Consider the following 15329-nt stretch of genomic DNA (forward strand, 5'->3'; position numbering starts at 1 on the left):
TAATCTATATTGTATATCAGTTCATATTATCCATGGTATTTGTTACATTACAAGTGTGATTAAAATCCTGCTAATATACTTGGAAGTACAGACCTACACAAATGAGTTTCTATATTACATTGCCAATCAGACTTTACAGTCCACCATATTGTCTTTGATGATCGTTCTCAGTTTTGGGGCTGCAACCATGAATTTTGCAACTTTGTCTGTCACGAACCTATTGGTGCAGACAGCAAATACGTGATCTTCACTTGATCATCCACATCAAATGGCAGATTTTTTAATAAAAAGTCATTGCCTGATGACCAGCACAAAGTCTTCAGTTTTCTTCTTACCTTCTTCTCTGTCCAGCCAGGGGCGCTGTTGCCCAGGGTTCTCTGTCCTGCACATAAGAAGCAAGTGGAGAAAGGGTGGTGCTGTTTTCTGTTTCTCAGCCTTACTATTTGAGGAAGAAGATGCTAAAAGGAAGTGGAAGAGGAATTATTGACATGCTGACGCCGCTTGGCTGTGCCTTGTGACCCAGAGGAAACAAATGTGGTAGGAAAGACAGGACTTCAGTGCTCATGGCCTGTCTTCAGTCTCCACTCATGATCAGAGAGGTTTCCCAAATGATGAAAATAGGCCTCAACACATCATTTCATTCCCATAGACCAGTGTCCAAACTTTTTTCAAAGAGGGCCAGATTTGATGAAGTGAAGGGCAGTGAGGGCAGACCAAAGGGCAGACCAAAGTTGTTAACCTTTTTTTATTTTAGGATTGAAGTTGTTGAGCTTTTTTATGCTTCTGCCCCAAAGTTGTTGGAGTGAGATTAAGGGGGAAAGGCATAAACTACGCAAATCCTACAAAGAATCCGATTGCATTATGGCTCCAAACTGGGGCCACTATGGATAATATTGAGGCAACAGACCACAATTTCTATTGCAATTGCATGGTAGTCGCCTATACAGAAGTCAGAAGAGTGTCAGGTTAGGATCTTTGTGCTTTGCACACACTCTCAATTCCCCAGAGTCCCCCTTTTGGTTTCCTGCTTTGTTGAAGAAGCAGAAGTGAGTTATGCACATTGTCTTTAATGGGCAGCACTGGGAAACAGAAACTCTGTGCACATTGGGGCATTAATGCATCCTTGGGCCTCTTTTTCCATATGCACTTTGTTGCACATTCCCCCATGCATAAGCACTTCTAATTTTATGCCTCCCAAATCTATCTCGAAGTTTTCTGTCTAAACCATGGGCAGCACATTATGGGATGTATTTGTAAAGTGTGCTGTTGTTCTCTCCTCTCCATTACTACTTCCCCACCTTCAGTAGTTCTGGAAACGGGAGGTGCACTGTGGTGTGCTTATTTATGTTTGCACATTATAATTATAATTATAATTATTATTAACCTGCCCTTCACCATAAGCCCCTAGAGAGCATGTGTGGCATGGTGATTAGAATGTTAGACTAGGACCTGGAAACCAGGGTTCAAATCCCTACTTGGCCATGAAGCTCATTGGGTGACCTTGGGCCAGTCACTGCCTCTCAGCCTTACCTACTTCATAGGGTTGTTGTGAGGATAAAATCAGGAAGACAGGACTACAGTGGTACCTCAGGTTACAGACACTTCAGGTTACAGATTCCGCAAATGAAACAAACACAGTAAAATAAAAATTTAAAAAGGGTTTAGAACAACTTACACAGGTGCACTTAAACATGTTTTTTCCATGGAATTGTGCAACAAGTAACTTCAGACAAAGCAAACATTTCAAGCCTGTTTCATGGTGGGCAGAATGGCCATTTAAAATAAATAAATATAGATGTGTTTTTCCATGTTCTGGCTTTACATGATTTTGAAAAATAAACATACAGCATTTTCAAAAATAAACAAACACAAGCGTGTTTCATCTAGCCAAGCACTGTGCCAGAATGCCAGGGCACAAAATGGCAATGGGTATCTGTAATACCCAGACCAGAACTTGAGGTAGAGTAGAAAATATACAGTATGTTTCACACATATACACATATGGCCAAGGAAGGATGAGGAGATGAGGAGATCAATTTTGGGGGGAGGGAATAAATTAGTTTGTTCTTTTCCCTTTCCCTTTTTATTTCACACCTCCTGCAGCTGCTGATTCTTCCTGAAAGGCCTTTTAATATCTATATCCATATCACTGTTTTGTGCAAGAGCAGTTCTATACAAAACAGCTTTAAAATAAAAATAGAATAAAATTACCATGTATGTGCCTTCAGCAACTACTGGTGGAAACAGGGACACTGTCAACTGCATCCTTTTCTTTCTGCAGATGAAAACAAGATAATTCAGGTACGTTCAGGCAAGGAGCAAACGGAAGTATGAAGTGTGGCAGTAGACAGCACCCAGCGAAACATCACCACACAAATGAACCCCTGCCTCCCACCCACACAATGTGTTTTATTGCATCCACAACTGGGTACCTTGCAATTTTATATTGGGTTTTCTTCTCTTATCAGATTAACCATAGATGGGGGAAATCCAACTTAACTGGGGAGAAAGTGTGGGCTGCCACTTGAACGAGGAAGATTCTGTTCAGCTTCAAACCCACAATAAACCCTTGTGTGAACAAGCCCAGAGATCCAGGGTGCAAAGAACTGAAAAACTTCACTCCTTTTTATTTACTCGGCTGATTTGCTGTGCAGAGCCTGAGGACTAAAAAACAGATGGGGATACATTTGCAGCACCAAATCATCCTCTTAATAAGCAAATCCTTTTTGCACTTCCAAGTTCCCTTTTCCTTCCCAGAGCATGCGGGGTAAAACAGCCATCACAGAACTGCTCGGTCCTAGACTGCATGACAGCTCAGGCCACAAAATACCATTTTCCTCAGTGGGGCTGTCATTTTTGTCTGTAAACACCTCGAGAGCTGTTGCATTGCTGCACATCTGCAGCTCAAGACCCTTTTCAGCAAGAACGGAACGGCTGCTCGTGGCAGCAATACTGTGGCTTTTCTTTCAGGAAACAACCAAAGAGCATTTGCACTCGTTTCTGAACCAGGACCACATGGCTTCCTCTGTCAATCTGAACCCACAAGGAGGAGGAACCAGAGAGAAAGAAAGGGGGTGGAGTCACAGATGAGTGCAGTCCTCCTGGGCTGCTCCCTACATTTTAGTTACTGTTCCTCTGTAGTCACTTTAATTCCGAAGAAGCACAAAGGGAAGAGAAACCCACACAGCTGTACCAGAGTTGGAAGGATTGTCTTCTCAGCCCGGCTTCAGAATGGATGCACTTCCCACCAGTAAGTCAACTCTTTAGAAAATGGGGCCATGTCTTTATTCTGCCTCCAAGTCATACATGCTGTGGGGATCCAGAAGGGTCTGCCTCATAGGATCATCGCCAGCCTAAACCAGTTATTGAAAATAAATGAGACAACAGGGATCTCTTGGGCAAGATGTTGAGGTTTGCCAGTCTGGTCTGAAGGATTTATTTCTTTTACTTCCACCCTCCCAAAGCCACCTGTGACTGAAAGAGGTCTGGCTCATGTGTCCTTTCTGCATTTGATGCTTTACGGCTACGTGTGAATGGAGGGATACCAGGGCCGGCTATACCATTAGGGAGAAGGAGGTGGCTGCTTCAGGCAGTGGATGCTGGGAGGCTGGGAGTGGCAGCAAGAGAGTTGGACGACAGAGCTACCTGTGCCACACAGCCTGTCTGGTGTGCCCCTAAACTAGCCTGTGGAGGTATAGTGGAGGAAGCTACCCTGTGGCTAGTGTTGACTCAAGATTCAAGAGCCACCAGTTTCCTTGGTTTCTGGATGTGGAAGAGGAGGGGTGTCCACCTTCTCCTATATCTCAGCATTCCAGTGTTGTTGGTCCACACCAATGTTATTGGGAGACAGCCAGATTTCACCCTGTACTCTTTTTTTAATGCCATCCAGTGGAAAGCTTTCATATTCTTTGAAGTGTGCCTACAAGTACACCTATTCTGGCTCAGATTGTGGATGAGCAGTTTGCTGACCTTTCTGCATAACTTTCAGATTGGGTTAAGCAGATCCAGCACCTTGGGGATGAAGGGAATGGATGTGTGCCAAATGACCTAGAGAAGTACGTCCAGTTAAGGGGAAAGATTGGAAGAAGGGGCGATCCAAACTGGGCAAGCAGAGGTGCCCGCAGGATTTTTCCTGGGGCAGAAGAAAAACACTGAAAGGGGTTGATCAGGTTAGTTTTCTCAGGAAAGGGTGTGTGGCTAATATTGCATTTTGCCTCAAATCTCAGATTCTACAATTGGTAAAAACTTATTTTCATTAAAAAACACACACACAACTAAAGTTGGGAATCTGGGTTACATGATTTATCTGGGGTGGGGACCGTTCCACTGCTCCCCAATTGTGGATCCCTATGTGTGAAAATGCTGTTCGTGTCAATGGTCTTTACATGGGAGTTTTGAGATCTCCATTGCATTCTCCATTGTATCCTCCATTACATCTGAGAAACAATAGGAAAATTTGGAACAGTCAAGTGTATAGGGCAGAAAAGGGTTTGCTGAAGACTGGAAATGAAGGGTGGTATTCAAGTAAGGGTTACTCAGAGTAGACCCTTTGAAATAAATAATCATGGTTATGTTAGGTCCATTAATTTTAGTGTGTCTAATCTGAGTAAAACTTAGTTGGATACCATCTGAAGTAGGGGTTGTATTCAACTAGGAAGCCTCTACCCATTTCAGTTTTCTCAGTTTCTCATTTTCCCAGACTTAAATTCAGTTCTCCATTTTTACAGCAATTTGCAAAAAAAAAGGAAAACAAATCCTCACAAAAATTCACCAGCAAGATTTCTCTTAAACACGTTTTATATGCAAGCATTTTCCTCTCATATAATGCATTTTGTATGTTGTTTTCACTAATTTATGTATTCATTGTCATCCACATGTTCCCCCAAAATGTGAATTTTTGCAAACCTTGTTTGGTTGGAGAACTGCCTTGCAAACTTCAGATAAGTGCGCATTCTGAAGGGTAGCTGCGTTATGGTTCACGTGTTGTTTCAGAAAGTGCAGATTTGATAGATTAGGTTTTAAATGAATATTGAATCAAATTTCCTCTCAATCCATACTCACCATAGACCTGTTGGGTTGTATCTATTTATTTATTAAAAATTATACCCCTTGATTGAAAGAAAAAATCCTCAAAACAGTTTACTAAGTAAGTTAGTCCAACTCAGGAGTAGACCTATTGAAAATAATAGACCTAAGTTTCTCATGTTCATTAATTTCAATGGATCTGTTCTGAGTAGAATTGGATCCAACCAAATGTGTTGGGCATCCTCTCTGCTTTGCTATTAATTTTTTTACTTAAAAACTTCCTGCAATTGTGGCATGTAAGCTGAGGTGACACTCTGCTTCTCTTCCAGCTGTGGCAGCCCCACCAGTTGCCAGAGCCCAGAGAGGCAGAATGGGGCAGTGGTGAGGGTGAAGGAAGCCACTGGGCTGGTGGCATCCCACCTCAGTCGCCATGTTTCAACTCTCTCCAGGGGGCTCAGAGCCTCTCCATGGTGAACCCAACTCTTTCGGCATATGTTAGCTGTACCTTATCATTGTTTCAAAAACATGTAGATGTGCTTTTAGCTACCTTTTTATCCAGGTGATAAATTCTTAGAACATGTCGTTATTTAGATTTTGTGACATTAGTGTGTTTTTATTGACTGTTGATTTATTTTAAGTGTTTTTTTCTTGAAGACTATTAAGTTTTACGGGAGCGGCTTAGGCAATGAGGAATTTATCACTTAAGGTGGAACACAAACAAAAACCTCTTGTGGGGTGTAGGCAAGGGAAATAAACCCATGTGGGTCTTCACACTGTGGCAGCTCTTAGGCACTGAGGTGGCTGGTCCCATTGGGCCTAGTAGGGCAGAAGGAAGGAGCCCATAATCTCGGCGGCCATTTTGGGTGCTCCTCTTGCTCCCACCCAAAAGAATTTTTTCAGGGGCACATGAGATCTCATCCCCAAATAAACTCTTTTTCGGGGCAACAGTGAGGTGCAGGTCAAGTGACTCACACAGGACTGTGTCCCAGAATACACGTGTCTCAGTTTTGCACTGGGAAAAGTTGGGAGGTTTGGGAGCGAGAGTAGGTGGAGCCAAAGCCAATGACAGGCAGAGCCAACTAATTCTAGTTTTGTGCTCCATCCTTCCCCCTACTAAGGCAACACTGAGGCCTAAGGAGGAGAATGCTGACAGGAAGTACCATCCTTTGGACTAGCAGTTGGCATGAGGGCAGATCAAAGTTGGTGGGGCAGTGCCCCATTTGCCCTAATGGACTAGCCTCCACCTTTCAGAGTTTGGGAAAGGTGCTCTCTCAATATATAAAATTTATTTCTACAATTCATTACCCATCATTCTGTCAGGGATACATAAACATTTAGCTAGGCTTTTGTTTTGGATTCCCACCTCTTGGGTGTGGACCAGGCGGGCAGTTGACACGTGCCTTTGTTATCATATATCACAAATAAATTGTATCCTAACGGGCTGGAATGTTGGAAGTGGAGAAAGTTCACCTAGACAGGACAATGGTCCATGACAAGGTCCTCAGGGCCTTCTGAAAAATGAGCAAGGAACATGTGCCTACTTTCCCTTCTTCCCAACCATCCCAAAGCATCTATAGCTAACCACAGCTAGATGGATGGGGTGTGTGGAGATTTGTCTCCTTGTGGAAGTAGGTCAACTGTGATCCTTCCCCTCCCAAGGTCCCATGTTCTCTTTGGCTGTACACACGGTAGTCATGGTGGCTTCCAAATGGGATGCTCTCTTAGGTCTGGGTAACAGGAAAGCTGCCACCCACTTCCCTCCAAATGTAACTAAGAAGACCCTTGGAAGCTCCATGTTAGAAGAGGAAATCAGGAACTGGCCAATTACTGGTTCCCAACTAAAAGAGTGAGAAGCCAAGTCTTGTTTTTCAAGGAAGATTAATCTTTGTGAGACTCCTCTGACTCCTTTTCTCTCCCCCGCCCTCTGGATTTTGTTATAAGAAATTTGATTTTAAAAAATTGTCACTTTATCCACTATCTGACCAAGTTCTAGGTCCATAAGTTGCCTTCCAAAGTATCATCATTAAATGAAAAGGGATACATTAAACTTAGCTAGACTAATGTACCTGTGCCTTTCCACATGGTTCAACTTTCAATCTCTCTTTCAAAGGGAACTCTTGGAATTGCAGCTCTGTGAGGGGGAAAGAGGTCTCCTGGCAGCTCTCAGCATCCTTAGCAAGCAACAACCCCCAGGATTCTTTGGGGAAGAAGCTTAGAATGGTATGATGCCACTTTACGAGTATAGAGCTGGTGGGCCCCTAGTCCATCTAGGTACAGGTAAAGGGATCCCTGACCATTAGGTCCAGTCGTGGCCGACTCTGGGGTTGTGGCGCTCATCTCGCTTTATTGGCTGAGGGAGCAGCTTCCGGGTCATGTGTCCAGCATGACTAAGCCGCTTCTGGTGAACCAGAGCAGCACACAGAAACGCTGTTTACCTTCCTGCCAGAGCGGTACCTATTTATCTACTTGCACTGTGTGCTTTTGAACTGCTAGGTTGGCAGGAGCAGGGACCGAGCAACGGGAGCTCACCCCATCGCGGGGATTCAAACTGCCAACCTTCTGATCGGCAAGCCCTAGGCTCTGTGGTTTAACCCACAGCGCCACCTGCATCCCTAGCGCCACCCACGTCCCTCTACACAACTATTAAAGGTGCAAGAAACCTGCCTACTTTCACATCTGCCCTTCCCCCCACCTAATTGGGACACCCTGACTGGGATAAGGTTAAAGCATATTGCATTGTTCCAGTGGTTGTGGTGATGGTTCATTATTTATGTGCCACTTAGTATCAAAACAGGCTTCTAATGAGTTTTTTAAAACAGGAAAAAACCCTGATCATGCAACATGGTTAGAACACATTATAATTAATAATGCACCATAATTAAAATGCACCATAAAAGAATCCCATTAAGATGTAAACAACCGTAATTAAAATATTCAATAAAACAATCCCATTAAAATACAGTAATTAAATCAGGTGACTCAGAGCAGGAAATCAAGAGGATGTTTGTGTAAACAGTTGATGTCCAGAGCCATTTAGAAAACTGCCAGCTACAGAAGTGCAGAGAGAGTGGAAAAGGAGGGGTTAGCAGTGCAGTCCTAGGCATGTCTACCCAGAGGTAAATTCCAGGGAATACAATGGCATTTACTGCAAGATACGTAAGTGTATTTAGGATTGCAGCTTTATTCATCCTCATTCATAACACTGAAATCAGAGTTTCTCAGTGAGATTGATTGCTAGGTGATTCAGGATAGATTAAAAAACAAAGGTAGTTCTTCATGCAACACCTAACTAATTTATGCAATTCATTGCCAGGAATCGTGGTGACTACTAGCTTCCAAGGTTTTAAAAGGGAGTTAGGTGACTTCATGAAGAATATGTATCTGAACAGTTGCTAACAGTGTTTATTTTCAACTGGGCAGGAAGACTGAGGTCTCAGGAGGGTGGGAAATTTTTATTAACTCATTTTAAATGGTCAGGTCACTCTTTCTCCACAAGGGTGGTGGACCAGTTGAGATAATCTACCCCCAGGGCAGAAGTTGTGCCAAAAGTGGAAGCAGATTTGCATAGAATGTGCATGTGCTAATATGTATATTTAGAATTTAGAACAAGTGCCGTGATTTAAATAGAAATACAATACATCCCACCATAGTGAGGAGGACTGTGATTGAATGACCTGTGTGTCAGCCTGCTCAGTCTGTTGTCCGGGTGCTAACTGTTGATGTGCAACTTCATGGCCCCTGTTCTTCATTCATAGGGTTCTTTGTCTCTAAACTGGACTTGGAAACCAGGTAGACCTTCAGATAGAAGTCTGTCCTCTACATGGTAGGGCACATGGCAAAACTATCCTCCCCTTCAGGTTGATGCACCTTGATGGTTTCATGAGTACCATTCTCAAGTTAAAAGTTAGCATGACTGTTGATACCATGGTTGGTCTGTGGAATATATGGAGATGACCAGGTATTCCACATAATTGCTCCTAAGATTCATCTCCTATTAAATAAATCCTTGGTGTATCATGGAATCATAGAGTTGGAAGGGACCACAAGGATTGTCTGGTCCAACCTCCTGCAATGCAGGAATCTTTTGCCCAAGATGGGGCTTGAAACCATCACCCTGAGATGATGGGTTTCAGGCTCTACCAACTGAGCTACTGCAGAGCAATGGTACAAATATTGTGTGACTCCACCTCTGCTAAGTCCAAGCAAGCATGGCTTTTGGTCACTGTTGGAAGCAGGATGTTAAATCAGATGGACTTGGGGGTTGACCCACAAAGATTCTCCTTTTGTTCTTGTATATGCCACACACCAGTGAGCCCCCACCATGATGCTACTGAGAAATCCTTGGCTAGTGCCAACCTGGACTCCTACCCAGCACTGCTGCTGCTGCTTGAAGTGTCTCAGTCCACCTCCCCAGTGTTGATGGAAGGCACAGTTTAACCACAACTGGAGATCTATGGGGTTTCTACCCTGCTGTATAGGATTGCAACCTCTGCATAGCAACCTTGAGCTGCTGTATTTGGAATCAATTTCCTTCGGAAGTTCACCAGTTCAAAGAATCCTGGAACGCCTTCATCCGCTGGAACAAGCCTCAGGCCTCCCAGGAGCAGCTTGGTTATCTTGATCTTTTAATTGCTATCTCTTGGGCTCTCATTTAATTTGAATGTTTCCAGAGCTTCCTACAGCCTCTGGTTCTGGTCTCCTCAGATCAAAATGCCATCTGTGAAAAGCTTGGTGCTCTGGATATCTTCAGAAACATGCCACTTACCCTTACTGAGCAGACGGCTCTGCAGAACGCCTCTCAAAGAGGAATTTGCAGAAAGAATATCTCAGAAGTAGGAAGTTGAAAGTACCCATCCAGGCACGTTCTGTGTCCAAGGGCACTTTTGACAAAACACAAGGGAAATTTCGAAAGGTGGAAAAATACTCAGCCACAGCCAGCTTCTTAAATGTTTCTTCTCGCATTGGCTGTGGAAAATCCCACCAACTTGGGCATGTCAAGGTACTGATGCAATGTTCCATCTTCTATTTATTCACTTTTGACCATCTACACTGCTGCCTCTTTTTCCTGCTGTCAGGTGCTTTAGTAGTCTGCTGGATCATTCTTGTCTGAAACCCTGGAGGGATGCCAGTTCGTGCAGACAACATTGAGCTAGGTGGACTTGGTATAAGGGAGCTTCCTATGCTCTTTACATTTCTATTTCACAGCTAGAATCCAGAGGCTGGTACAATTTGGCTTTGCCAGTTCCATGGATAGTTTCCATGGATAGAACAGGAGTGAGGAATCTGGGGTCAGGGATGATGGCAGTTCCAAGTTAAGTGCTTATAACAGTAATAGGAAACCTGTGGTCCTCTATATGTTTTTGGACTCCAACTCCCTTCAGCCCCAGCCAACATTGCCAGTTGTAAAGGATGATGGGAGTTGTAGTATGGCAACAACTGGAAGGCCGTAGTTCCCCACCTCTGTCCTAGAATAATGTTTGGGACAGCAATCCTATACCCGCTCACCACTGGACCTGAACCCCACTGAACTCAGTAGGACTTACTTCTGAAGTCTTTTTGCAATTAACAAGACCTCGGCATCCATTTAATCACTGAGGTATTTTGCTTTCATTTGGACTTATGCACATTTAACCTGGATTGTATGCTAGGAATGAATCCTCTGTTCCGTCTAGCAAGTGTGGGGGCTCTGTGCCATTGAAATCAGTGGGACTTTGAATCCTATGCTCTCTTTTTAAGAAGTAAGCCCCACTGAATATGTGGGACTAAAAGCTGAGCAAACAAAGATAGGATCAGGCTGTACAAAATATTTAGTGCAGGTGAGTTCCGGGATCTCTTTTCCTAGAAAAATAACACTACGTAAGCCCCTCATATTATCCTCACAACAGCCCTGTGAGGTCCTTTCATCCAAAAGATAGTGACTAGCCCAAGGTCATGCAGTGAATTTCACACATAACTGGGGATTTAAACTCTCCCAAGTTCTAGTTTAATACTCTAACTCCTAACCTGGTACCCTTTACAATGCATGACCCATGGTCAGGGATGATGGAAGCTGGATTCCTTCTGGAAGGCACCAGGTTGGAGAAAGATTGTTGGTTCTCAGCTCTCATTATTCACCTTGCTCATCTGAGGATGAGCATCTAAATTTGCAGAAGTGCTGCATGCCTCCAGGTGATGCTTAACCACACAGAGCTGCTGTATCCTTCAAGGTCTCTATCAAGAACGTCTGATAGCTACATGCCTCCTTCCTGTCCATCCCAGCAGTGCAAAGGTGATGTGATGGCCTCACCCCCGGAGCACAACTGAAACTCAGCTTATGTTTATCACACTACAATGTGACCAATGGTGTTAGTTAAAGTGGAAACTGTGCACATAGTTGTGTGACTGGTCCCCAAATGCAGTCGAATGGTAATAACTAGGAATGTATGAGGGTGGGACCTTACTTGATTGGGTCAAACCCACATACTAAGGAACATGCATGACTAGGCTCCTTGTTCCTACCTCTACACCTCAAAATCTAGGTCATTGCTTCTCCTTTTCTGACCATATATTTAGCAATGGTATTGCATGTGCACTGTAGCATAGATAAAGAGTTTCCAGGACAAAATGGGTGGGACTTCCCTTTTTTGTCCAGACATGAGAAAATAAGATAAAAATAAAAGAATGGTTTACCACAGGCTAGTGGCTATGTTTGGAAAGAAAACACAGGACTCAGCTATACAGTTGCAAATGAAACATTTTAAGTGTGTTTTAAGTGCAATATACAACGTGACACTAAATGGAGGTGGCGAGCCTTATGGAAAATTCAATGTATTTTTAATTTTATTTTTTTTTAAAAGCATTTTCAGAACGGTTTTTATATGTGTGTAGATTCCACCACAACGTGTGAAAAGCATAAAGAGCCAAAGTCAGTCCATAAGGGCAGAAAAACCTCCAAAATGCAAGGCTGGGCATAAACCTTTGTTAGAACCAACCAAAATGTCACAAAATTGAGGTGAGCTTTCAGACTCTCCAGAATTCTTCAGCAGGCAGAGTGTTACCTAAAACAGGAGAAGGAGGGGAAATAATAAAGCAAAAAGATACAAAAATTCAGGCTGGATGTTGTATCCATGAGGTCAGTTCCAATATGGGGTTTGCAAGCTGAATATGTCCCTGCCAGGTATTGCAGGTATCAGATTACACCTCTAGGATTGATTGTGGAATAAAGAAGCAATGACTGTTCCCCACTTCCGAGAACAGCCCTGCATCTTAAACAAAATACCGTTCCTGTTAGGTACAACATGTGAAATTTGTTTTCAATGTCATTAAAGCTGGTATAGCTTGAAAAATAAATTGAACAGAGGACTCCAACGTGGTTTAAAATGTATCATGATATTGGATGCCTCCAGACTTGCATTACCATACTTTGCAGAGGGATTCAAGAGGACACCAGGACATCAGGTTTTGCACAATTAAAGGGCTCTGTTGCCCTAGTGCAACAAATCCACTTTAAGACAGAAGTGGGCTTTTGGCTGTTTGAAAAGTGACAGCATTGAAAAGCAAGGGATGAACAAAAGACAAATGGGAAGATACATACACAACCCACAGTAACTCACATAACCACCCTGCAAACAAATTGGAATAAATGCTCATTAAAGACTAGAGACAATACTTTTGCCTAAGCTTTGTGCAAGCAAGTCAGGATAAAGGCTCAATAAATACAGGTAGGTAGCCGTGTTGGTCTGATGCAGTCTAAATAAATAAATAAATTGTCCAGTAGCACCTTAGAGACCAAATAAGTTTGTTCTGGGTATAAGCTTTCATGTGCATGCACATTTCTTCAGATACCCTGAAACAGAAGTCACCAGACCCTTATGTATAGTGGGAGGGTGGGGTGGGGTTTTTCTCAGAAGGGTGGTGGGAGATGGGTGATTGACTCAACGGGCATGGTAAAACTGTTGACGACTGTTAACGACTGCAATTAGTCATACATGAAAAAGCAAGGGATAGTATGCAGATGACCAAGAATAGCTTTAGCATATGTAATGAGACAAGAATCCAATATCTCTTCTGTTTCAGTGTATCTGAAGAAGTGTGCATGCACATGAAAGCTTATACCCAGAACAAACTTAGTTGGTCTCTAAGGTGCTACTGGACTATTTATTTATTTATTTATTTATGCTCAATAAATAAGTTGCCTGGAGGAGTCCTTTTATAAAAATTTTTTTTGCTATCATCATCTAAAGAAGTTAGCATTTGCTGCAGTTTAACAGTTACCCCCAAATCTGTCATCTGAAAAGAGGGGTACCTCAGTCTGTCTAATGGTGCAGCTACTGTATTCCTGATTCCCACAAGGAAAATAAATATTGTGATTTCTGAAAACTGTTGAATTCAAAGTCCAGCCTGAATACCCAGTTCCATTTTTACAAACGCTGCAGCCTTCAGAGAAAGAGAATTTTGATGCTGCTGACATTTATTTTCAGCTACTGCAACAGCTTCCCATTTATTGTCAGAATCTTGCTGAGTGCTCTGAGTAATCTTTATTTAACTATGGAGCTGCTGGCCCCCAGACCTCTACTTCTGCTTCTTTTTGGTCTGTAGTGAATCATTCTGTGGTTTTCTCATCTCTGACATCACCCACCCAGTTTCCTAAGAATAAAAGAGGAACTACATACAACCTAGAGTAACATCTACGTGTAGCCACTGGTTGATAAATAGCAAGGCCTCCTCTGCCCCTTTAAAAACCACCAGATACCTTAGCTGCCACCACCGCTCCTTAAAATGGGAGTCAGGGTATGCAAGCCCAGTCAAGGGGCATTTCCACCAAAGATCTAATGTAAATGTTAGGATCTGGAATGCTTTTGCACTGGGTGTGAATTTGTAATTGTTTGTTAATTATATTTCAACAAAATATTTATCTGATTTGGATTCTTCCCACTCCAGGCTTTGGAAGGAAATTATGGATTTGGTAATATTTTGGGAGCGATACTTCTGGGAGTTTGGAGAGAGGGACATAGGGAGAATTTTAGGGCAACAACCCCTATGTGTGTTTTCAGTCTTTTTGGCTTATATTTGCCTCATAAAAGCATAACATGGGCCCTGCTAGATCAAACCAAAGACCCAACTAGTCCAGCATGCTGTTTTCTCAATTACCAACCAAGATACCTGTGGGATGTCTACAAGCCGGACACGAGCACCATACATTCTTCTCACTTGTGTTCCCCAGCAACCACCTCTGATACTGGTAGCGATATTTCCATCATGTTTTGTAGCTATTGATTGCCTGATACTCCATGGATTGGTCTAATCCCCCTTTTAAAGCTATCCAAGTTCATGACCATCGCACTAGCTTGTGTAGCAAACTCCATAGTTTAAGAACGCAGGGCACTTTCAAGTACCCAAAATGCTTTTAAGCTCAGCTGACTTTAAGGAACAGTTTGTGGGAACAACACCTGAAGGACCAGCTCTGAGAAAATGTAGGTGGTCTAGATGTCCATATCAGACGAGGAGTGGTGAGACCTGGGTTGAAATCCCCACTAAGCCTTGAAGCTCACTCAATGGTCTTAGGTCAATTGCTGATCCTACCCCAAAGAGAAGTTATGGGGACAAAATGAGTTTGTGTGTTTCCAAGGAGAACCTTGTATGCTGAGTTGTTCAGTAGATGAGCAGCTTGAAAATGTGCAGGTCAAAAAACAGCCATGTTCTCTTCTGGATCATATCCTTGACATTCAGAGCAATCTCGGGTGGGAGTAAAAAAAGATTATTTTTCTTTCAGGCACATCAGATTTAAATGAAACCGAGGAAGCTGAGCTACAGACCATCAAAAAGCACAAGGAAGAGCTGCTGGCAGACATCCAGGTGGGCACCACCCCCAAGGGCAGTAAGGCCAAGTCTTTCTCAACCTGGTTTTAGACTACAACTCCCATCAGCCCCAGCCTGCATGGTGAATGGAATGGGATGATATGAACTGTAGTCCAACATTGTCTTCAGGCTGGCAGTGGCTGCAGCATTGCCAGAATTATGACTATCGCTTGGAAGGGTCCAAACTCAAGAAGCTCCCTTATTCTATGACAGACCACCATTGGTCCGTGTAGCTCATTATTGTTGATGCTGCTTGGTAGTGACCCTCTAGCATTTTAGACAAGAGTCTTTTCCAACCGTACCTGAAGATGCTGGAGATTGAATCTAGGACCTTTTGCATGTAAAGCATGGGCTCTGCCACTGAGCTATGGCCACTGAGCTTCAGGTGCCACTGAGCTATGGTGCCACTGAGCTATGGCCAGGGCAGGCCCACCCATGAGGCCAGGTGAAGCAACCACCTCAGGCGG

General features: G+C 43.3%; 1 protein-coding gene across 1 annotated transcript in view; it reads left to right on the forward strand.

Annotated features, from left to right (window-relative positions):
• The first annotated feature begins 3105 nt into the window (after positions 1-3105).
• Positions 3106-15329, forward strand: part of CYTH4 (cytohesin 4) — a 38577-nt gene continuing 26353 nt past the window's right edge. Inside the window, exons 1-2 of the mRNA XM_083701169.1 lie at positions 3106-3250; positions 14777-14859. Coding sequence (XP_083557295.1) covers positions 3232-3250; positions 14777-14859 — 102 coding nt within the window. The 5' untranslated portion in view covers positions 3106-3231. The remainder of the gene's footprint in view (positions 3251-14776; positions 14860-15329) is intronic.

Source organism: Podarcis gaigeae, assembly GCF_964106915.1.
Source record: "Podarcis gaigeae genome assembly, chromosome: 10".
Taxonomy (NCBI): Eukaryota; Metazoa; Chordata; class Lepidosauria; order Squamata; family Lacertidae; genus Podarcis; species Podarcis gaigeae.